The sequence below is a fragment of the Hyaena hyaena genome, unplaced genomic scaffold (assembly GCF_003009895.1).
Source record: "Hyaena hyaena isolate Hyena2069 unplaced genomic scaffold, ASM300989v1 scaffold_335, whole genome shotgun sequence".
NCBI lineage: Eukaryota > Metazoa > Chordata > Mammalia > Carnivora > Hyaenidae > Hyaena > Hyaena hyaena.
Genome location: NW_024080968.1, coordinates 631,055 through 652,528, shown reverse-complemented (window position 1 = coordinate 652,528; position 21,474 = coordinate 631,055). Strand labels below are relative to the sequence as shown.

Here is a 21,474-nt window from a genome sequence, read left to right as displayed (position 1 = left end):
TGACTCCTGCCAGAGGGGCCCTTGAAGGTAACCAAGGAAGCAACCAGAAGGGCAGAGAGAAAACCAGGAGCAGGAAGTGGCTTCGGCGCTAAGGGGCAGGGAGTGTTGGGACAGAGGAAGGTGTGGTCTGCAGCCAGCGGAGAGCAAGTAACCGAGAACAGAGAGGCTGTTTGTTGATCTGGGAAGCCCGTTGGCCCCCGGTGACCTCTGTGAAGACAGATTTGGTGGGGTGATGGGTGACAGCAGACTGTAGTGGCAGCGGAGTGAGGTCCCTGACTTTACCGTGCTATCAGGAAGCTTGGTCATAAGAGGAAGTAGACACAGAAGGCAAGAACTCGGGGACGTGGACCCAAAAGATAAAGCTTTTAAAAAAGGGGTAAAACAGGGGCGCCTGGGTGGCTCAGTCAGTTAAGCGTCTGACTTTGGCTCGGGTCACGATCTCACAGTTCATGAGTTCGAGCCCCCCGTTGGGCTCTGGGCTGACAGCTCAGCCTGGAGCCTGCTTTGGATTCCGTGTCTCCCCCTTTCTCTGCCCCTCCCCTGTTCCTGCTCTGTCTCTCTCTCCCTGTCTGAAAAATAAATGAACATTAAAAAAAATTTTTTTAAGGGGTAAAACATTCATGTATTTCAAAAATCAAAAAGTTCAACAAAGATGTAGTGAAATGTCTCCCTCCCTGCCTTGTCCCCTCATCTACCCCGGTTCCCCACCTCCTCCACCCTTTACTTGCTAACTGCTGGTGCAGTTTTTTTAATGTGTCTTCGAGAATGAGTTCAGCTGGAAGAGAGCAAGGTTGACAGTGCAAACGGAACAGGACCTTACTGGGTCAGGACAGGAGGAATCCCAAGCCCAGGTGGAGGGATTTTCGACTGTCTGATGTCCTAGGAGGACAGTCAGCATGGGGGTCACTTAGGTGGAGAAGGGCTGCCAGGAAATTAAGGGCATGGTGGCACGTGTCCCTTTGGCGAGGTGAGTGACTGGTCCATCTGAGCAGAAGGGCAACGCGGAGTAGTAACAGCTAACGGTTCCTGAACGCCTGTATTCTGCTGAACGCTTTACATATATGGTAACATTTAATCTTGACAGATACCAATGAGATGGGTACTCCTGATAGCCCCATTTTGCAGATGAGCAGACTGAGGCCTAGGTTAACCGACTTGCCACTCGTCACACAGAGAAAAAACATGGCAGAGCGGCCTCTCAAGCCCAGGGCTCTCTGACTCCCTGCCAGTATTCTCGTCAGCATGTCTCCTGCCCCCCCCCAGCCCTCCCCCCTGCTTCCCGAACTCTTTCCATCTTAAGGACTTCATTTCCCCCCTTAGCTCTGCTAGCTTAATGTGACAGCCTGGGAGTTGCTTTCGTAGACGTGCTGAAGCGTTTTACAGACCTCCTGCGCAGAGTGGTTGGCTTTCCCAGGAGCCCGTCTCTCTGGAGCAGGAGGCAGCGGCCCAGAAATGCTGTCTCAGGAGGAAAATTAACATTTGGAGCTGGAAGTTTCTAAGTACGCTGCAGACCAGTGCTCTTCAAATTGTCCTATCCTGTGACCTTTCCTCGCTGCGTGCGTCTTCTCCACTGTGGAGAGTACGGAGGGTTTCTGTGTCCTCGAGAGCCCTGGGCTGCTCTAGGGCCGTCCCTGTCATAATCAAAGAGAAAAGGCCAAGGGGAGAGAGGTGAGCCGGCCGTTCCTTGTCAGTAGCAGGGCTGCGGTCACTCGCTCAGCACCGCAGGACAACATAAAGACCACGGGAGCAGTTTGCTCTCAAGGCTCTTCCATTCCAGCTGAGAATATTAATTAACACACATAAAACAGAGAATGAGGAAGCGGTCACTGGCAAGGCGCTGGCCATAAAGCTCGTAAGCTCAGCGAGAGGAAGGCCCAGCGACCACTCAGGAAGAGGGCCCGCGGCCGGAGCTTGCGGAAAGCAGGCAGGCAGTCTGCTGGGAAAGGCTGGTGTGTGAGGGGAAGCCTAGTCACCAGCCATCATTTTGAAAGCTGCCAGTTCCTTGATATCCTTAAAGTTTCCCCGGGACTGTCAGGTTGACGATCAATGACACGGACTTTCAGAGAAAGTCCAAAAAAAAAAAAAAAAAATTGTCAGGCTTATCTCATTTTCAGATTGAAAGGGGCCTTAGAGGGGATCATCAGATTAAATCTTCCACCCAATGCAAGAATCCCTCATGTGGCATCTTGGACACCTGGTTGTCCAGATTCTCCTTGATTGCCTTTGGTGACTGAGAGCTCATTACATCAAGAGACCACGTTGTCTACTGGCTGACGGCTTAAATTCACAGAAAATGTCCCTCTGTTGAGCCATTATCTGTTCTGTGTCTTGCCAGAGGTGGCGGACTATTGTCTCCTCAGTCCCCTTGTAGTCCTCCGGTGGGAAGTTCTTGTGATCCGTAGACCAGAGTTCCACAGAAAGGATACACATAACTACAGATTGGTCTTGGCAGCCTGCTAATTTCCTGACTGATCCAATAAGCATGTATTAAGCGACTCCTAGACAGCGTGAGCAGCTAGTTCCGCCTCGGGCTGGATGTCCGCAGGAAGGCCTTTATGAGCCACTCACGGAGCGGTCCCCTGCCGCGAGGCGCAGATGGCATGTGTCTTGTCTCTGGTCCCGTAGTCCCGGGCTGCGCGCCAGCTGATGGAGAGGACCCAGTCATCCAACATGGAGGCCCGGCTGGACGCCATGAAGGAGCTGGCCAAGCTCTCCGCCGACGTGACCTTCGCCACCGAGTTCATCAACATGGATGGCATCGTGGTGCTGACGCGGCTCGTGGAGAGCGGGACCAAGCTCTTGTCCCAGTGAGTACCACTGCGCCCTTGCTTGGGGGATTTGAGAGACCTCCTACACTCAGCGGGGCGTCCCTCCTCTCCACCGGGCCTCCTGAACTTACTGGGCACCTTCTGTGTACAGAGCAGCATGCCGAGCACTAGGGTCCGTCCAGAGGAACCCACGATCGTGGGCCTCGATCCCATAGTCGAGCTGGGCTCTCACAGACGCCGCGTAGGAGTAGAACGGGGGCTGCAGGAGTCAGGAAGAGAGAAGTCGGCTCATGTCAGATCTGTTGATTTACGGAAAATGATTGGCCTGGGGGAGGCGAGGGAGCAGACTGTCCGTTATTGACCAGAACGGGGGTCTGTTTGTAATCACGGCCCTGCTCCCTCCCTGTCCAGTCACGTCCCCGCTGTACACACGCACGTGCGCACAGGCCTTCCTCCGTGTTTGCCGTCTCCCCACCAGCCATGTTCACAGGGAGACAGAGCTCCACAGCTTGTGATCTCCCTGCGAGGATGGGAGCTGTGGGGGCCGCGCCGTGACCAGCCCCCAGTGGCGGAACAGATGTTTAGTTGGCCGTCTGGGCCTCTGGTGTCTCCGCTGGCAGAGAGGCAGTCAGAAATCTTTCAGCTGATGGATCAGCTATTGAAATTTTCAGCCAAACCAAGCAACTAATCATGGGTGTTTAAGTCTCTGATTTTGCAGAAATCCTGCGCTGAAATCCTGGAGCCTCCCGCTGGCCCCAGACTTCTGCAGGCTGCCAGGAGCACGGCATTTGGCCGGCCTTGGTTTCCTCCTCTTGAAAATGGGGATGCTGCTTCCACTGCAGTGTCGCCACGAGGAGTGTCGTTAATGGGTCCGAACGTGCCTTGCCACTGGGCACAGGGTTCGTTAGATCGAGAGCGTCGTACGGACGTATAAAGGGCTGTGAGTGGAAAGATGAGGGACACAGGAGGGAAGACATTCTAATCCCCATCTTCCTTCAGCCCTGCGGTGAGCGAGGGCCTCTCACACCTTGTCCTCCTGCCCTGGCCACAGCCCTGTGACGTTAACACGGTGAGATGAGCGCAGTGTTACAGAGGAGGAAGTTCAAGTTTGAAGAGAGAACACGTGCGCAGTTAGTAAATAGTTAAACAGGATTGAACCCGGGGCTGAAGCTTGCACTCCCTGTCCTGCACTCTGCTGCCTCTTGGCCTTGAACATGGGCTGTAAGCTACCTTGGGTACCCCTGCCAAGAGTTGGGGGTGACTAAGGTCTGATAGCTTTCTTGGTTTGGGAAGCAGATGAGCGATTGTGTGTCTCGGAGATGAGGCGGTTTGGGGAAGGAGAGCCGAACCCATGGCCCTTGCCCAGCGATGGATGGACACCTGGACAGCATCTGCTGCACACGTGGCAAGGCCCGCACACGGGTGCCTATAACCACACCCCCTGACCCCTTGCGTGGTGCCAACGCTGGAGTCCGTCCCCCATTGTGGCTGCCATCACACCTGTGTTCCCTGGTTCTGAATCTTTGTGTTATTTTGTGTGTATTCTGTTTGTGTCTCAGCTACAGTGAGATGCTGGCATTCACCTTGACCGCCTTCTTAGAGCTCATGGACCATGGCATTGTCTCCTGGGACATGGTTTCAATCACCTTCATCAAGCAGGTGAGGCCTCCAGCCTTCTGTCTTCCCCTCCCTCCTCACTGGCCCCTTGTCCTCTGGGTTCATGGAGACATGAAGGTGACACCGCCGTGCTGCTGGCGGTCGGCTTTCTAGCCCCGAGGCCCCATTTTTCCTCCTCACGCCTGGGCCTTCCTGGGACTCCTGAGAGAATTCCTTCATTGCCCTCGAAGAAGGAACTGGGCTCTCAGAACTGGGTGTGGCCAGAGTGGTACGGGGTTGACAGCAAATCTTGAGGCGACACTAGCCTGTAGGCCAGCGCGAGCTCAGTGTCTCTGACCTGCTTGCCGAGCGCTCCCTTCTCTGGATACACATGTCCATTTCTTTGGCCTTCTCTGTACCAGTCTGCCTTCTGTTGACACATCTGCAGGGCAGCCGGTGTGGACTGTCAGATCAAACTGGTCCGTGGGAGGGTACGCTTTTGCTTTCCTTTCTTCTATAGGAAGGGACAGTGTCAATTCCAGAAATTAAACTAAAACCAGTGAGCAATAGATCTGCCGACCTAGAATCACACGTGTCGTTGGCTTGGGACGTTGGGAACTTCCTGATGCTGGAGATATTTCGGCAAAAGTGAAATGGGCGTGTGTCGATTATAATGATGGGCAGTGGTTAGATTACAAGACTTTGAGGTCTTCCTGCCTCTTGAGTCCCTGCTGTCCTGCGTGTGGGGGAGCACAGTGTACGTGTGCACGTGGAGATCAGAGGAGGTCCTGATTTCAGTTAAGAGCCTGTGCTTCCTACACAGTTTTCCCGTGCCTGAACCCCCATTTTGAAAACCAAGGATCGAGCCCTTAGATTTTGAGGAAACACAGTTGACTGGATGCTGTCGTTTGAAACTGAATTGTCCATGCCTAGGGACCATGCCAAGATGGCCATAAACCAGACACCACTGTCCATGTGGGGACAGCTGCCCCAGGGCGGGTGGCATATGAGGGAGGGGAGCCTTCGTGGGCTCACCTCAGGGACTCGGCTGTCCAGCGCTCCTGGGCCCCGGGCCCCCTGACCGATCTGGCCCTCGCTGTCTGTAGATTGCAGGGTACGTGAGCCAGCCCATGGTGGACGTGTCAATTCTTCAGAGGTCCCTGGCCATCCTGGAGAGCATGGTCTTGAACAGCCAGAGCCTGTACCAGAAGATAGCAGAGGAGATCACCGTGGGACAACTCATCTCTCACCTCCAGGTGTGAGTAAGGCACCCGCCCCGGCCCCCCCACTGCCTCTCATTCTCTGCGCGTCACCCAGTCCTACCCCTTTGCTTGTGTTCCAAGCCACTGGCCTGCGTGTTCACGCATTCATCAGCACTTCCACACTGTGCCGGAACGCTCCCGGGATCGGGACCCGATCGTGTCACGCTCCTGCCCAAATCCTCAGTGGCGCCCCTTGTCCCTCAGGCTGAACTGAAGTTTTCCCAGCCTCCCGTGCTACCGCCTGTCGGACAGAGTTAGATGCTCTCCCCTCTGTGGGCCAAACAGTCTCTGTTTGTACCTATGATAATTAGAGAAAATCCTCTGTTGTTGTTACGTGCCTCCCATTTTAAACTTGGAGCTCTCTGGGAAGAGGGACTGTCATTCTTAGATCCCTTGCTTTGGTTTAAGTAGAAGTCAATTAATATTTGAGAATGAACACTTAGCACACTAACAGTATGCTGGGGGTGGGGGTAGCAATAGCTATTTTGTAGGGCACCAGTTCGGGCCTTCTGTTCAGATCCAGGCTCCCCTGCGTCCTAACTAGGTCTCTGCCTTCAGCACATCACCTTGTCTCGTCTGGTCTCCGTTTCTTCAGGTCAGGGCTGGGGTTCATCCTCCCCATTACTCAGACTTGTGAGGATCAAAGGAGACCAAAGGTCTAACACAGTGGCCAGCACAGGATAGGTAGGAGTTTTTGCTCTTGAAGAAGCATATCTCATCCTAAACCGTTTTATCAAACGGTAAAACCAGAAGACAGATGAGCCCTTTGGAGTCCCGTTCCTCTCTTCCCCATTCTTCATACTCGCCTCTCACCCTCTTTGGGGGGGCTGGACTCCCCAAGACAAGGTGGTGGTACTGCCGACCCCTTCCTGACCCTTGCTTCCTCGTAGCACTTCGGGCACGGACAGGATGCCCACGCAATGCCCTGTCAGTTCCCGGGGAAGCCAGAGCTCCCAGCTTTGCTTGTTTAGAGCAGCTGTATCTGCATTCAGCTGAGCCCCCAAACTGTACCCCCACCCTCCCACCCCCCGCCAGCAGCTCTCATTTCTCCTTGTCACTTTTAAGGAGTTCTTCAGCCTCTGCTTTCATACCCCAAAGCCAAAAGGTTGTTTGAAGTGAAGGGAACATTATAAACTCCAGATGGAGAGTTCTGATTTTCCTGACGTCAGACTCACCTCTGTGTTTCTTTGCTTCTGAATCAGGAATGACCCAGTTGCGTCCTCAGGGATGGTAGAGGACGATGGCATTTCTTCGGGGTCAGTCCGTGAATATTTGCAGCCCGTAGCTACTACCAGAAGTTATGTCCTCTGCTGTGTGGGCGGAGAGACACTTAGTGCCTCCATGGGACCCCCAGGAACCGCCTCCCCCGCCCCCCGCAGCAGGAAGTCTGTTAGCTCATCTAAGAAAAGAGCCACGGAATGCACAGTGCTGCACATGGAGACATCTTGCCAAGTGCCAGGCTTGTAAGACTCCAGAGAATGGTTGTAGTTCGTTCGTTTGTATTAAAATGAAATAAGTTTAGGGGTGCCCGTGCGGCTCAGTCGGTTGAGCATCCGACTTGATTTTGGCTCAGATCATGATCCCAGGGTCATGGGATCAGGCCCTGCTTTGGACTCTGCACTGAGCATGGAGCCTGCTTAAGAGTCTGTCTCTCCCTCTGCCCCTCCCCAGCTCGCTCACTCGCTCACTCTCTCCAAAATAAAAACCGAACAAAATGAAGTAAGTTTGTAGTTGGAGGCTTTGAAAATACAGAAAAGCACAGAGTAAATCCTTTTCCCATGTTCCCACCTCCGGACATAAGTACCGTTTACATTAGATTGACCGGCCTGCTTATCTTTGTTTCTATTTATTTTGTTTTGTTTTGTTTTGTTTTGTTTTGTTTTTTAACAAAACCAGGAGCTTACTGCGCATGCTTTGTGCACCTTGACCTTTTTATGAAATAAGATCTCTTGAACGTTTCCCCATGTTAAAGTTTCTTCTAAAAGGGTGGCTCTAAATCCTTTTTGCATGCCATATGCCTTTGAAAATTCAGTAACTGTTATAGACTCTCACCTCCTTGGCGAAAATAACACATAGTCAACCAACTGCACGAAATAATTTCTGCACCATTTCTGGGGTTTACATTCACTTCGAACCCAACCCCAAATCCCACGTGAAGAACTTTATGACATGATTTTTAATGGTGACCCCCAACTCTACTGTGTATAAACAGTTGTGACTGGAGCATTGGGATTATTTACCATTCTTTCTTTTTTTAACAGTACTTGAATGAAACCCTTTGCCAGTACATCTCGTCCAACTCTCTGATTGCTGCCTTTGGATAAATGGCTATTAGTGGAGTGGCCGGGTCATGGAACGTGCCCACTCTTAAGGCTTTTGAGGCTTCGCCCTGGACGATTATTTGATTATCATCTGGGAGCGGCTGCTTTAAACCCCCCAGGCTGCTCTCGCTGGTCCGTCTTCTAATGTCCCTCTGCCTTCTTTCTCCACTGGCACAGCTCCAACCAGGAGATTCAGACCTACGCCATCGCACTGATTAACGCGCTTTTCCTGAAGGCTCCCGAGGACAAGCGACAGGTCTGTGGCTGCCTTTTCAAGCTTTTCAACCTGAGCTCTTCCAGGAGATTTGTCACCCACCCACCCTTTGCTGCGCGGAGAGCAGAAACGCAGCCGTGTCCCCCAAGGGTCCCTTCCTCCTGTCCCTCTGTGTCAGGGCCCCTACTTCCAGGGAAGAACTAGGAGGGGCCCCGGCGGGTCTCGGGTCAGAGCAGGAGGCTGCAAACTTTCTCCTCTAAAGGGCCCGAGAGTAAATATTTTCTTGCTCTGCGGCCGATGGTCTGTGTGGCAGCTGTCCCATCTGTCATTACAGCCAAAGCAGCTCAGGCGATAGGAGGACAAATAGGTGTGGCTGTCTTCCAGAAAGACCTCGTATACACAACTAGAGGACAAGCCCAGTTCCATCTTAGTTGTCGACCTTGGCTTAGAGGGTCCAGAAGAAGGGAGAGGAGACCCTCCAGGCCTCACTGTCAAGTCCAAGGAGACCAAAACAAAAGAGACCCTTACTTAAGGAAGCAAGGGTTGGGGGGCCTTCGCACAAAGTTTCATGTGTAAAGATCCTCTGGCCTGGATTCCAACCTGCTTTCTTCCCTGCTCACTAGCTGTGTGACATGATGCAAATCGCTCTGCTTCTCTGAACCCCGTTTCCTCATCTGTAATATAGGAGCAGCAACATCTGCCCTGTTTACTTCACAGGGATGTCATCTGTCATGAGGAGAGACCAGACCCCTGTCTTACAAGTGAGGGCACCAGGAATCAGCCGGGGGCGGGGACAGGCACTGACCTGAGGCCCGCGCCCTGAGGCTAAGTGCTCTTCCTGGCCGGGCAGGTGCTTTAACCTCCTGGGTCTCCTTCTCTCTTTCTGTAAATCTCCAAAGGCCCTTCCAACGCTGACACTCTAGATGCCCCTGGTAAAAGCCCACGTGGTGCACAGAAGATAGAGTTTAAAATTCTCTGTCAACTCCATGGGCTCTAGAAGCTGAAATCCGTGTGGGCTCACGTACCGAGCTCTTAGTGGGGCCAGTGGGAGGACCCGGCGCATCTGTGGTTCTGTCTGTCCTTGTCCGTCGTGGATGGCTTTGCTCTGTGACCCTCCTCCTTCCTAGTCCAGTTTTGAATGTAAGCTCATTCTTCCATCTGCTTCTCTCTGTGCTTTTTGCTTTCTGCCGGCAGGACAAGCACCTTAACCCTCTAGACCTGCCTGTCACTGTAAGTAGCGCTGCCGCGTGGAAGGGGCCCCAGCCCTCTTCCAGGTGGGGAGGTCAGAGCTGCGCAGGAACCTCACGTTCCGATGCGGGTGCTCAGGGAGCCGTGAGGCCCAGAGTCCTGGGTGCCGTACATCTCGTTCCTCAGAACACCCAGGGAGCGCTGGGGACTAGCGGCACGTCCAGGAGGAGGGGACGCCCGCCCTAGGGAATGCTGCCCGGTCTTTATAACCTGCCTTTCCGTGAGTTTGTGGGTCAGCCCCAGGAGATCGGATTCAGAAAGAGCCTGAGACTTTAGTCTAGAAGATACCGTGGATGCATTGCCCCCAGCCTGGTACGCAGAGAGGGAGGGTAAATCCATGTTGCTTTCGACGTGCCCTAGACCGTAGGAGTTTGACAGCTGACAGAGGGGGATGGGCTCGCCTGCTTCTTGGTTAGAGGTCGGCTTTACCAGGCCGAGAGCGTGTGCCCTCCCCCAGCACCGCACAGGAGCCTTGGGTCTGAGGCCATTACATTCCAGGAGCAGACCACTGCCTCTTACCCGCTTTGCGAGCTGTCCACAGCAAGACCGCATCTCAAGCCGGCCTCCTCTGGCCACCGAAGAAGCTTCTAGGCCACTTCTCCTCTGCCAGCCAGGGGGTGCGCGTGGGGGGTGCAGAGCACCACTTAATGTTCCTGGCAGTGTCAGCCATTTGGAACATGGCTAGAAGGGGAGACGCGAGAGCGAAAGGCCCCTCGGTTCTGAGAAAAATGAGAGTCCTCACAGATCCCGCTCCATGGGAGAGGCGTGACAGCCCCCTCGGGCCCAGTGATTTAGAATTATCCATAAAATTAAATTAAGGCAGCAGTTTAGGAAGTGAAGTCATACTAATTAACGTGGTAAGAAGTGATGGCCAAGATTGGAAGGAGGAGACAGAAGAATTATGAAAAGCTGTCAGAAAGATTAAAAGCACAGTGAGCTGGGACCATTTTGTTGAGGGGGAAATAGCTGCACAGTCAAGAGCTCCTCAGGGTGTTACAGCATCATCACACACTGTTCTTTTTGTTGAAGCCAAGTCCTTGGCAATGATTAAATTATAATCGTCGTAGTCCCTTCCAAAATAAAGAAATGTGTGTGTTTTTAGAGGATTTGCCTAAGAACAGTCACAGTGAGGTCCTGAAAGGAGCCTCAAAGCTCACTCCTTGGAAGACTCATTTACGGAAGATACTTTATTTCCCAAGCGTGCCAAATAAATAAAGTGTTACTGTCAGAATCTGAACTGAATATAATAAAAAAAGGCGACCCTATTGTGAGAAATTACCCCAAAGCACCGCCATGCACTTGTCTAAAGTCAGAAGTGAGCCACAGACTACTCGCCGCTTCGGAGCATTGGCTCCACCAGCCGGTGCAGCACTGGGGGCCAGGGGCGGTGGGGGGTGGGGGGGCGGGTGTCTGCCCTGAACGGTGCATGGGAACCATCACGCTGCTCTGTGCTCCGTATGCATTGTCCATCACCCGGCATCCCCGTAAACACAAGTGTCTCGTCCTGAAGCAGTGTCTGTTCCTCTTTGAAGATGACGTGCTTGACTGTGCTATTGGGGGGAGGGACACCCTTTGTGACTCAATTTGCATTCCCAGAAAAAAAAGTATAAGGGAATTTTTTCAGAGTATAGAATACGTTGGGTGGGTCTGTGGATTTTTTTCCATTTGCCCACTTTGTATTTGAAAGGAGAAAACATTTAAGAGAGAAAGCCTCAGAGCTGTGACCCCTTTCCTCCTGATAGTCGTCACAGCCAGGCGCCTGCTACCTTGCCTTACATTTGCTTGTTTTTCTCAATAGGATATGGCCAATGCATTTGCACAGAAGCATCTTCGGTCCATAATCCTGAATGTAAGTTCCCCAAACAAGCTGTATTCTGTTACCAGCATTAACAGTAATTACTGTTCCTGTAATTGTATTATTATTGAAATAACTATTGAGTGGGGAGGGCACTCAGGGAACCTACGGAAAGGTGCTAATAAGCCCTTGTTAAGCTGGGAAGCTTTTTCTTGTAATCCTCTGTAAGTAGAGTTGTCTCTGGGAGGCTGTCTGTCCCATGAGGAACTGCAGAGGCTCTAAGGTGAGCCAGCTACACTGTTCGTTGCCCTGCAAGTCCAGAATTTTCTCCAGAAGGAATGTGCTAAAATAGGCCCCAAAGAGGAAAGTAATTCAGCTAACAACCATCAGACCAGGGCTGTGCGGGGCACCTCTCGGGGTGAACAAGACAGTGTGGTGTGTTTGCTCTCAAAGATCGTCCAATCTAGTAGGTGCTAGAGCCGTGTGCGGTCAGTGGTTCCTTGGAGCTTCACTGTCTGGGGAGGAGCATGGTCAGGAGGAGGAGCACTGCTTGCCTTGAAGGAGGTGTCAGGAAGCCTCTAGAGGAATGAGGTCCTGAGGCTGAGCCTACATCAGCCATCCAGAGAAAGGAAGAAAGGAAATCCAGCCGGGACTGGCTAGAATTGTCTGGGACCTAGAAGGAAAGCATGATTGGGTAGAGGATGGGGCTGGAGAGCGAGCACAGACCAGATCTCATAGGGCCTTAGTCGTTTTCCCAAGCACAGTTGAACGATTTAATTCGGATGGTGACATACCCAGACTGGCATTTAGAAACCTCACACTAGCAGGTGTGTATGTTTTCTGGGGGTGTATGAGGGAGGAGAGTAGAAGGGGAGGTGGTGAAGAGGGAGGCATCTGGAAAGAGGGCTGGCTCCCTGTTCCCACACAGGGATGTGGGTGGGAAAGAGTTGGCTGGAGGTGGGGGTGGGAACCGGGGAAGAGGGCCGAGGATCTGGGCGAAAAGGAGCCCGTCGTATCCGTTGTCAAAACCAAGGGAACACCAGGAGACCACAGTGTAAGGAACAAAATGAGAAATCGGAAGCCAGGTGTGAAAGGCTTGATCATTCTAAGCATGAACTTCAGAGTCGCCAGCCTCCACTCCGCCATTAACCAATCTGATCTTGAGCAATTCACTTAACTGCGATTTACTTTGATTTGCTCATCTGGATGGGAGGCCTGAACAGGCTCCTGTACATACAGCGCTTACCAGGGTGCCTGGCACGTGGTAAGCGCTCCGCTCTCGGCAGTTCTTTTTTTTTTTTTTTTTATGTTTTATTTATTTCTGAGAGAGAGAGAGACAGCGTGAGCAGGGGAGGGTCAGAGAGAGAGACACAGAATCCGAAACAGGCTCCAGGCTCTGAGCTGGCTGTCAGCACAGAGCCCGACGCGGGGCTCGAACCCACGAACCGTGAGATCGTGACCTGAATCGAAGTTGGACGCTTAACCGACTGAGCCACCCAGGCGCCCCGGGGCAGTTCTTTTACTGTGAACAGAAAGCAAAGGTGATAGAATTCAAGAAATGGGCTCGGAGCACTTGCAGAGTCGAGCGATCGGCTGTTCTGAAGGCGCAGAGCCCACCAAACTTCATCTTGAGGAACCAGCTTACGCCTGCTGGCTGTTTCTCTGGCCATAGTTACCCCGCCGTGGAGGGACTGGGGCAGGGGGAACGCCACTCTGGCCCGCTGCCCGTGAGTGACGCAGAGTGCACGGGCCCGCGCCTGCTTGTCCACGTTCCTGAGCGGCTGTTTGGACACCATCCCCTGCATGTGTGGGAGCGAGGGTGGCCTTCTGAATTCATTCTGAATTAATGAATTAATGAGGCTTATTAATTACCAGAATAGGATTAGTTCAGCCCATTTCTGGGCTAACCTCGGGATAAGCAAAGATTCCACTATAGACCATTCAGGGTCAAGACTCAGGACTTAAGTGGTTCTGCTACAGAATGGTTCATGCGTGCTCACTGAAGTCCAAGGAGCTCACTGAGTCAGGCCAAAGAGTGTAAGCCTCCAATTACTCAGCAGTCAAATCAGACTTCAGGTCAAAGCTCTGAAGCTGACTCCTCAGACTGGGGCTGTACCTCTGTAAGCCGTTGCTGGCTGGAGCGATTACCTTCCCACAGTGATGTCTCTAAGTTTGAGGAAGGGGAAGTAAAGTGAATAAAAACCATATCACATTAACTTTAACCTTTTCTCAAAGTGGTTTTATGAATTAGGGAGAGAGGAGAGGAGGAAGGAAGGCAGAGAGCCAGGTAGGGTGGGGAGGAACTAGAGCGGCAGAAGGAGGGGGCACAGAGAAGGGAAGAGGCTCAGAGAGGGGCACAACCAGGCGTGTGGGGGGGACCAGGGAGACCCTGCGAGATGAGAGGCTGGTGGGAGCGGGGCCATGGCTAAGGTTGGAGAAGGAGGAGCAGTGGGCCCCTTGGGATGGAGATGAGCAGGGAGCTGGAGAGAACTGCAGGCAGCCCCCACGCGGAGGAGGTGGGAGCCTCAGCACACACGCTGGTGAGAGGTCAGGAACGGCACGGTCTGCAGAACCTTCTGTATCAGGAAAGAAAGTGCTGTCTGGAATGGTGGCCACATGCCGCATGTGGCTACTGAGCACTTGCAATATGTCTAATTGTGACCAGGGAGCTCAATTTGTCATTTTTTAAAATTTCATTTAAAGCCCCCACACGTGGCATGTGGCTGCGTGTGGAGCAGTGCAGATCTAGAGGAACAAAGCACACCCTGGAGTCACATGTCGGGGAGAGGAAGTCTAGAGCCAGTAGAAACAACAGTGTGAGCCACTGATTTCGTTTTAAATGCTGTAGTTGCAACATCAAGAAAGGGATACAGGAAATCAATTTCAACAGTATATTTAATTTAACCCAATAGATCCAAAAGACTATGATTTCAATGTGTAGTCAATAGAGAAATTATTAATGAGAACTATTTTGCATTTTCTTTTTTCATGCTGAGGCGCTGAGATCTAGCGTACATTCTGCATTTGCAGCACACCTCAGTTTGGACCAGCCACATTTCAAGTGTTCAACAGCCCCGCGTGGCTGGTGGCTACCAAACCGGACATCACGGGCCTAAGACATTGATCTCAAGCCAGGGTGGGCTCTAGAGTTACTGAACTCTAGCACAGTGCTGTCTGCTAGGACTTGCTATGATAATGGAACTTTTATATCTACTCTGTCATTGGGTGGTAGCCACGAGCCACGTGCACCTGTCGAGCTTAAAATGTGGTTAGTGTGACCAAAGACCTGAATTTTTAACTTGAATTAATTTTAACTGATGGAAATACATATGGTGAGTGGCTACCATATTGGACAGCAGAGCCCCAGAGACACAGGGCTAGACTGAATGAGAGAACATGGAGGACACAAAGGCAGTGTGTGGGAAGAACTGGGCAAAAGTCTCTTGGGTGAGGAGAGACCAAGAACAACTGGATTCAAGATGGCAGGTAAGACTGAAAGAGCGAGAAATACAGGGGAGCGAGCGAGAAAGGGCAGCCACTGGGAGAGTGAGAGCCGGATGGTAGGAGACAAAGACTTGGCGAGGAAGTGGTCAGCCCAAGGGACACAGGGAGAGGTACCATGCAAGACACAGGTGGGGCATGCGGAAAGGAGATGGGAGCCTGAAGTGGGGTGGGTGTCAGAGGGTCAGGGAGGCAGTGATGGACTGAGAGGGCGTGGTGGAGGTCATGGTAAGAGAAGGGACAGGACAGAACACAGGGGACGCAGGGAGGGGGTATATACAGAGTGACAAGAGAAGATGGTGGGGAGCGTTGGGGGTGGACAGGGAGCATCAGATGCCCTCCTTTGTGAGGTGTCTCCACATGCTTTGAAGAAAATGACGTTTTTTTAAAAAAATTATTTATTTATCTTGAAAATGACCTTTCCTAAAGCCTGTACTTGGTGAGGCTATCCACAACATTGTATGTTTCTAAGGAAAAACAGGGTGGAGTCTTCCGCACACTGTCTGTTGTCTTGGATTGAGTGCCCAGCTGGAGGAAGGTCCAGCTGCTGAGCCCTGAACCATAATCTTTTCTTAAAATAAATTTAATTTATTTATTTTAAGAGAGAGAGAGAGTATGTGTGCGCAAGTAGGGGAGGGGCAGAGGGAGAGAATCCCAAGAAGGCCCCGCGCTGTCCGCGCAGAGCCCTGCACAGGGCTTGAACTCACAAACTGAGGATCATGCCCTGAGCTGAAACCAGGAGTCAGAAGTTTAACTGACTGAACTCCCCAGGCACCCCGCCCTGCATCACGATCTTAGCCGGATGCGTCCCTCATCTTTGGCGTGGCTGGGTACAGCCTCCGCCCTTGGTTGCACTCTCCCTCCCCAGGGAATGCAGACAAAGGGACTGTGCCCTTTGGTCCCGCAGTGAATCATCTCAGCCTGAATCGAGCCCTTTCATGCTCCATCCCTTCTAGAACACCAAGTCTCAAAGTTCCGAGTGTAAGAGGGAACCCTGTTCCCCACCCGGCATGCTTTCTTTTTCACCAGTGAGGATGTGACTCTGCCACAGAAGAAAGTCAGCTCAGCCCTCTGCCCCCGCCTTTGCTTTTTGCAGCATGTGATCCGAGGGAACCGCCCAATCAAAACTGAGATGGCCCATCAGCTGTACGTCCTGCAAGTCCTGACCTTTAACCTTCTGGAAGAAAGGATGATGACCAAGATGGACCCCAACGACCAGGTAAGTGCCCATTGGTACACTGCTCTCCTGGCTTAAATGGCACGTTGCTGGGGGTGGTCCATTCCTCCATTAGGCCATGCGTTGAGCACCTGCTGTGTGCCAGGGGCTGTGCTTGTTGTGTCTGCAGAAGTGGTTTGTGCTGCCCTGGGAAACCTGGCCGTGCCTCCCTGCGATCGCTTCCCTCTGGGTGACTCTCTGGGCCGAGCCCACCTCTGTCCTGCCAAGGTAGAGGTGATGCCCCTCGGGGGCTGATCGGGGCCAGAGTCCTGCACAGAGAAGTCCAGCTGCTCTTGCTTTCCCTTGCTCCCCCGGGCTAGCTGCTTTACCTGCTGACTGTCTGTGACTTCTCAGGCTCAAAGAGATATTATATTCGAACTGAGGAGGATCGCATTTGATGCGGAGTCTGACCCTAGCAACGTCCCCGGGAGCGGGACTGAAAAGCGCAAAGCCATGTACACCAAGGACTACAAAATGCTGGGATTTACGGTAAGTTTCCCAAAGCACAGATCTTGGCCGGCCTTCTCCCCTCACAGGAGGCCAGAGAGTCAGAGCCCTGAGAATCCCCCTTCATAACGGAGGTCCTGGAACAGAACCGGGGGTGGGGGGTTGGGGGGGGGGGGCTGACACTTGGTTTGCCTTGGTGATGGCAGGTTACACATTTCTGTGCAGCAGTTGGCCCCGCAGAACGAATCCATCTATTGGAGGGCCCAAGGGGTCTGTCACGAGGATAAAGAGAAGCCCTCTCACCAAGGCAGCTAGGTTCTTTCAAATGCAGGAGTGGATATTTTGGGATCGGACACCAAGTCTTAGGATGGAGTTCATGCAGTTAAATCCTTACCTGCACCCGCCTCCTCAGCGCACCGCATGCCGGGTGCTGGGGAGATGGGGTGCGCCGGCACGGTCAGGGTCAGGAGCCCCCCATCTCGTGGAGATGGCGGGAAGGAAGGAGGCAAGCACAGGAGCTAGACTCGGGCTGAGTCTCAGATTGGGTTTGCTTATCTCCCCAGAACCACATCAACCCAGCGATGGACTTCACCCAGACCCCTCCTGGAATGCTGGCCTTGGACAACATGCTGTACTTGGCTAAAGTGCATCAGGACACCTACATCCGGGTAAGGGCTGGGGGCCAGCCGGCTCAGCCCTGCTACGCCTCTTGCCTCCCTAATGCCCCTCCCTCTGTCCTGGCAGATCGTCCTAGAGAACAGCAGCCGAGAGGACAAACACGAGTGCCCCTTCGGCCGCAGCGCCATCGAGCTCACCAGGATGCTGTGTGAGATCCTGCAGGTTGGGGAGCTGCGTAAGTCCCACCGCTGCGACATCAGAGCCCCGGGGCGCTTGGGGGTCAGTGGGACCGGACGGTTGCTGTGCTTAGTCTCGGCATGGGTGTGGGAGCTGTGCTCCGTCGTATGCGCGTCTCTGGGAATCGGGGCCACTGCCTCCTTGGAGCGGGTAAATTGAAGGTGTCCAGGAGCGCCGCTGTCCATTTGCCCCCCTGGTGAGGCTGGAGGAGCCTGTGAGGGGCGGGGAGAGAGTGTCCAGAGAAGGAAGCGACGGCAGGGCCCGTGTCACACTCCTCGTTCGCCCTGGCCTCGCTCTGCTTCGTTCCTCGGGACTGCGGCGCACGGGACCCGCCGTTCTGAGCGCGAGTGGCCAGCTTCGCCCCCTTGCTTCTCTTCCTCTGTAGCAAACGAGGGCCGCAACGACTACCACCCGATGTTCTTCACCCACGACCGGGCGTTTGAGGAGCTCTTTGGGATCTGCATCCAGCTCTTGAACAAGACCTGGAAGGAGATGAGGGCGACAGCCGAGGACTTCAACAAGGTCGGTGTCCCCAGGCTCTGGTGCCCACGGGCTGAGGTGGCTGCGTGACAGTCTATGGCCATGGGCCAGAGCCTGGGGAACCCCCAAGCTGGGAAACCCGCTTGGTCAGCCACACTGATCACAAGACGGAGCACGAGAGAGCCTCGGGTCCCTCTGCTTGTGCTTCTGCTGCAGCCTGGAGCAGGGACCTGCGCCGTCAGCACCCCGGGCCCCTCACGTACCCGGTGCAGGCAGGACACGCCCACCTGTCTTCATGGAGGGCAAGAGGCTGAGCCTGACAGTGATGGCTGTGGGTTGCTGAGCACTCGCTGTGCACACGCACTGGTGCAGCTGGGAAACGTTGGGGAGGGTGGGAGTAGACCTGCGCCGTACACGTGGTCTGTGTACCCGCTCAGTACTCACTCCGGAGGCACACCAAGTACCCACTCCTTGTCGAGCACTGCTGGGCCCTCCAAAGCTAGGATAATCTTTTTCCTTTTTTTTTTTTTTTTAATGTTTATTTATTTTTGAGAGAGAAAGAAGCAGAGCGTAAGCAGGGGAGGGCAGAGAGAGAGGGAGACACAGAATCTGAAGCAGGCTCCAGGCTCCGAGCTGTCAGCACAGAGCCTGATGCAGGGCTTGAACTCATGAACCGTGAGATCATTACCTGAGCTGAAGTCAGACACTTAACCGACTGAGCCACCCAGGCGCCCCATAGCTAGGATAATCTAGAAACTGCTCCTCTCATTGTGAAAAACTTAGAAAGTATAACGAGGAGAACGTTCTCTATAATCGCACCCCCCAGTGACGGCCATTTTTATGTTTCTCTCTAGTCTTTTCTCCTATAGACTTTGCCCCACATGAGTGCAGAGCTGCCAGACGTGCAGTGTGATGGCCCGTTTCTTTAACTATTGTTTTAGAGGAAGTTACCCATCTTTTGAACCCACTACAATGTACCAGGCACTGTGCATCCATACAGCATCTCCTCCTCCTCCAGGCAGCATATACCCGAAGATGTGTCTGCCTGTCTCATGTTTTAAAGATGAGTGATGGGGGGAGGGGGGCCTTTGGATAGGAAGCAACTTGCTCAAGGCACAGTTTAAGAGACGGGGTCAGGACCTGAGCCTGTTTCTCTCCGCCTCCAAAACCTGTGCGTTTGTCACCATGCGGCATTTGTCCTCAGGGACCATCTGAGCCAGCGGGTACCTGTAGTGCCTCTGGGGCATGGTCAGAGCCGGGCAGCCAGGAACCCGCCAGGCCCCTCCCCATCTCCCCCCTGCCCTCTCAGGTCATGCAGGTTGTCCGAGAGCAGATCACCCGAGCTTTGCCCTCCAAACCCAGCTCTCTGGATCAGTTCAAGAGCAAACTGCGTAGCCTGAGCTACTCTGAGATCTTGCGGCTGCGCCAGTCGGAGCGGATGAGCCAGGACGACTTCCAGTCCCCACCCATCGTGTAAGTGCCACCCGGTGGGCTGGGGGGAGGCATGAGAGCCCGGGCCGTCCCGTGACCTCCCCTTGCTCCGGTGCATGTCCCCGCAGGGAGCTGAGGGAGAAGATCCAGCCCGAGATCCTCGAGCTGATCAAGCAGCAGCGCCTGAACCGGCTCTGTGAGGGCAGCAGCTTCCGGAAGATTGGGAACCGCCGAAGGCAAGGTGAGGGGGGTCCCGGGCCCCTGGGCTGCTCCTTCCTGCTCAGAGTTAGCACCCTGGGGAGGGGGCCTGCTGGACAGGGCACAGGTCATCGTTTCACCCTCCGTGTGCCCAGGCCTTTCCCAGAGGTATCCTTGGTCACTTGTCTGTCTTCCCTTGTGTCGCAGAACGTTTCTGGTACTGCCGCTTGGCCCTGAACCACAAGGTCCTGCACTATGGTGACTTGGACGACAACCCTCAAGGGGAGGTGACATTCGAATCCCTGCAGGAGAAAAGTAGGTTCATTTCTCCGTTGACGTGTCATAGTAGCGGCACTCGATGTCAGGAGACCCGCGTTCTAGTCCTGGCCGTTTCAGGCCAATTATCTGGTTGTGGACCACTTGTCTCTCTGGACTGTCACCTCCCTCTGTCAGAGGTCATCCTTATCTGGACTACCTCCCAGGGCTATTCGGAGAATCCGAGAGATGGCCGATGTGAATGGGCTTGGTAGATTGTCCAGGGTGATACAAGACTGTGGTGAAAGGCGGTGTTGCGTTCAAATCCTAGCTTTGCCGTTAATTCTCACCTCCGCCTTGATTCCTTGTGCAAAACGGAAGTAACAGGCACATTCCCTCCCCAAGGAGATTGAATGAGTCATGAACTTACATATCACCTACAACACTGGCTGGCAGACAGTAAGCACAGCGGTTTGCTCTGGTGGCCTTTGTCTCTGAGGCCCCAGACCTTTGGGGAGACCATCCCAAAGCCCTGAACCGACCCCCAGTCCGATCTGGCGCAGCCCAGCAGGCTGTGACCCCCGGGGAGGGGCCACGGAGGAGGAAGCAACCCAAGGCCGTTCTCTCTGAGCTGATCAAGCCCTGTGGTCCGGGGGCTGGGGCTTCCCCTCCGGCACTGGTGCAGAGACCCATTTACAGCCTAAACCTTCCAGACTAACTCTCTTCATTTACCAGTTCCTGTTGCAGACATTAAGGCCATTGTCACCGGGAAAGATTGCCCGCACATGAAGGAGAAGAGCGCTCTGAAACAGAACAAGGTGAGTGGAAGGCTGCTCCCAGGGCACGCTCTTCCGCCCACTCTCTCCCGCTGAGTTATTCCTACAGGTCTTATTAGGGACAGAACAGAAACAGATAGAACCTCCCCACACGCATCACCCAGCCTCAGCAGCCCTGCGGCTCAACAACCCTCAACAAGCTCAAGTTATGCTCTCCTTTCCTTTTAAATGTGTAGAAGGGGGTCTGTAAATTCTAAGGACTCTCTTACCATAATCACACCTAAAAAGAAATTAAAAGTTGTTATTTAATATCAGATAGATGCTTGCATTGTCTTATAACAGCATAATTTCTCTGTATAAAAACATACAAACATTGACGTGTGCCCCCTAGGCACCTTCACACCCGTTCTGTCCGCTAAGTCAGAATCCAGACACCGTCTGCACGTCGCGATTATTCTTTGAAGTTCCTTGATTGCTGAGTTCCTCTCTAGCTTTTGCATCTTTGTTCTACTCTTTGCAGAGTGGGAGAAACCAGGTTGCTTGTTTGGTAGTTTCCCAGAGTCTGAAATTTGCTGACTGTCTCCCCACGGCTTAGTTAAACTTGTCCCTCCATCCCTGATCTATATGCTGGTGGAGACAACTAGGAGGAGGCTCAATCCGGTTCAGGTCTGACCCCTTTTTTTTTTCCGGCAAGACTCCTTCCTAGGCAGTATTATGTTCTATCAAGAGACACATGATGTGTGATCGTCTCTCTTTTTTGTGATGTTAGCAGACAGTTAGTGCTGAGTGCCTCATTCCTCTAGTAAATTAATATTTGCAGTCGTTCCTTTTCGTTTATGAGCTGAACTACTTCTCTAAAGAGAAACTCACCAGCGTCTACAGGTGGGTTCCCAGTGGTCCCCTTTACATAAGAAAGGAGGATAAATACTTGACTCTTTCCTTTTATAAAAGTACCTACTTTTAAAACAATATGTTGGTTCTCACAGTGACAAATTTTGTGTCTGTGTATTGTTAGTGTTATTGTGAACTCTCAGACTTAAGCAGATATTTGTTCCATTCCATTACACTTGTGTTGTTGACGCCTAAATCCTCCCATCTTTGGCCACGATTT

At 53.0% G+C, this 21,474-nt stretch overlaps 1 protein-coding gene across 3 annotated transcripts in view; it reads left to right on the top strand.

Annotated features, from left to right (window-relative positions):
• The window catches only part of ELMO2 (engulfment and cell motility 2), a 41,482-nt gene that overhangs the window by 17,594 nt on the left and 2,414 nt on the right, over positions 1-21,474 (top strand). For 2 of the 3 annotated variants that reach the window (XM_039249398.1, XM_039249397.1), the window contains exons 6-19: positions 2,626-2,807; positions 4,328-4,427; positions 5,471-5,622; positions 8,125-8,203; positions 11,208-11,258; positions 15,802-15,924; positions 16,276-16,410; positions 16,932-17,036; positions 17,113-17,221; positions 17,609-17,745; positions 19,013-19,176; positions 19,263-19,375; positions 19,540-19,647; positions 20,323-20,405. In XM_039249398.1, coding sequence (XP_039105329.1) covers positions 2,626-2,807; positions 4,328-4,427; positions 5,471-5,622; positions 8,125-8,203; positions 11,208-11,258; positions 15,802-15,924; positions 16,276-16,410; positions 16,932-17,036; positions 17,113-17,221; positions 17,609-17,745; positions 19,013-19,176; positions 19,263-19,375; positions 19,540-19,647; positions 20,323-20,405 — 1,641 coding nt within the window. Of the gene's footprint in view, positions 1-2,625; positions 2,808-4,327; positions 4,428-5,470; positions 5,623-8,124; positions 8,204-11,207; positions 11,259-15,801; positions 15,925-16,275; positions 16,411-16,931; positions 17,037-17,112; positions 17,222-17,608; positions 17,746-19,012; positions 19,177-19,262; positions 19,376-19,539; positions 19,648-20,322; positions 20,406-21,474 lie in introns of those variants that run through there. The other variant, XM_039249399.1, reaches the window with a different exon arrangement.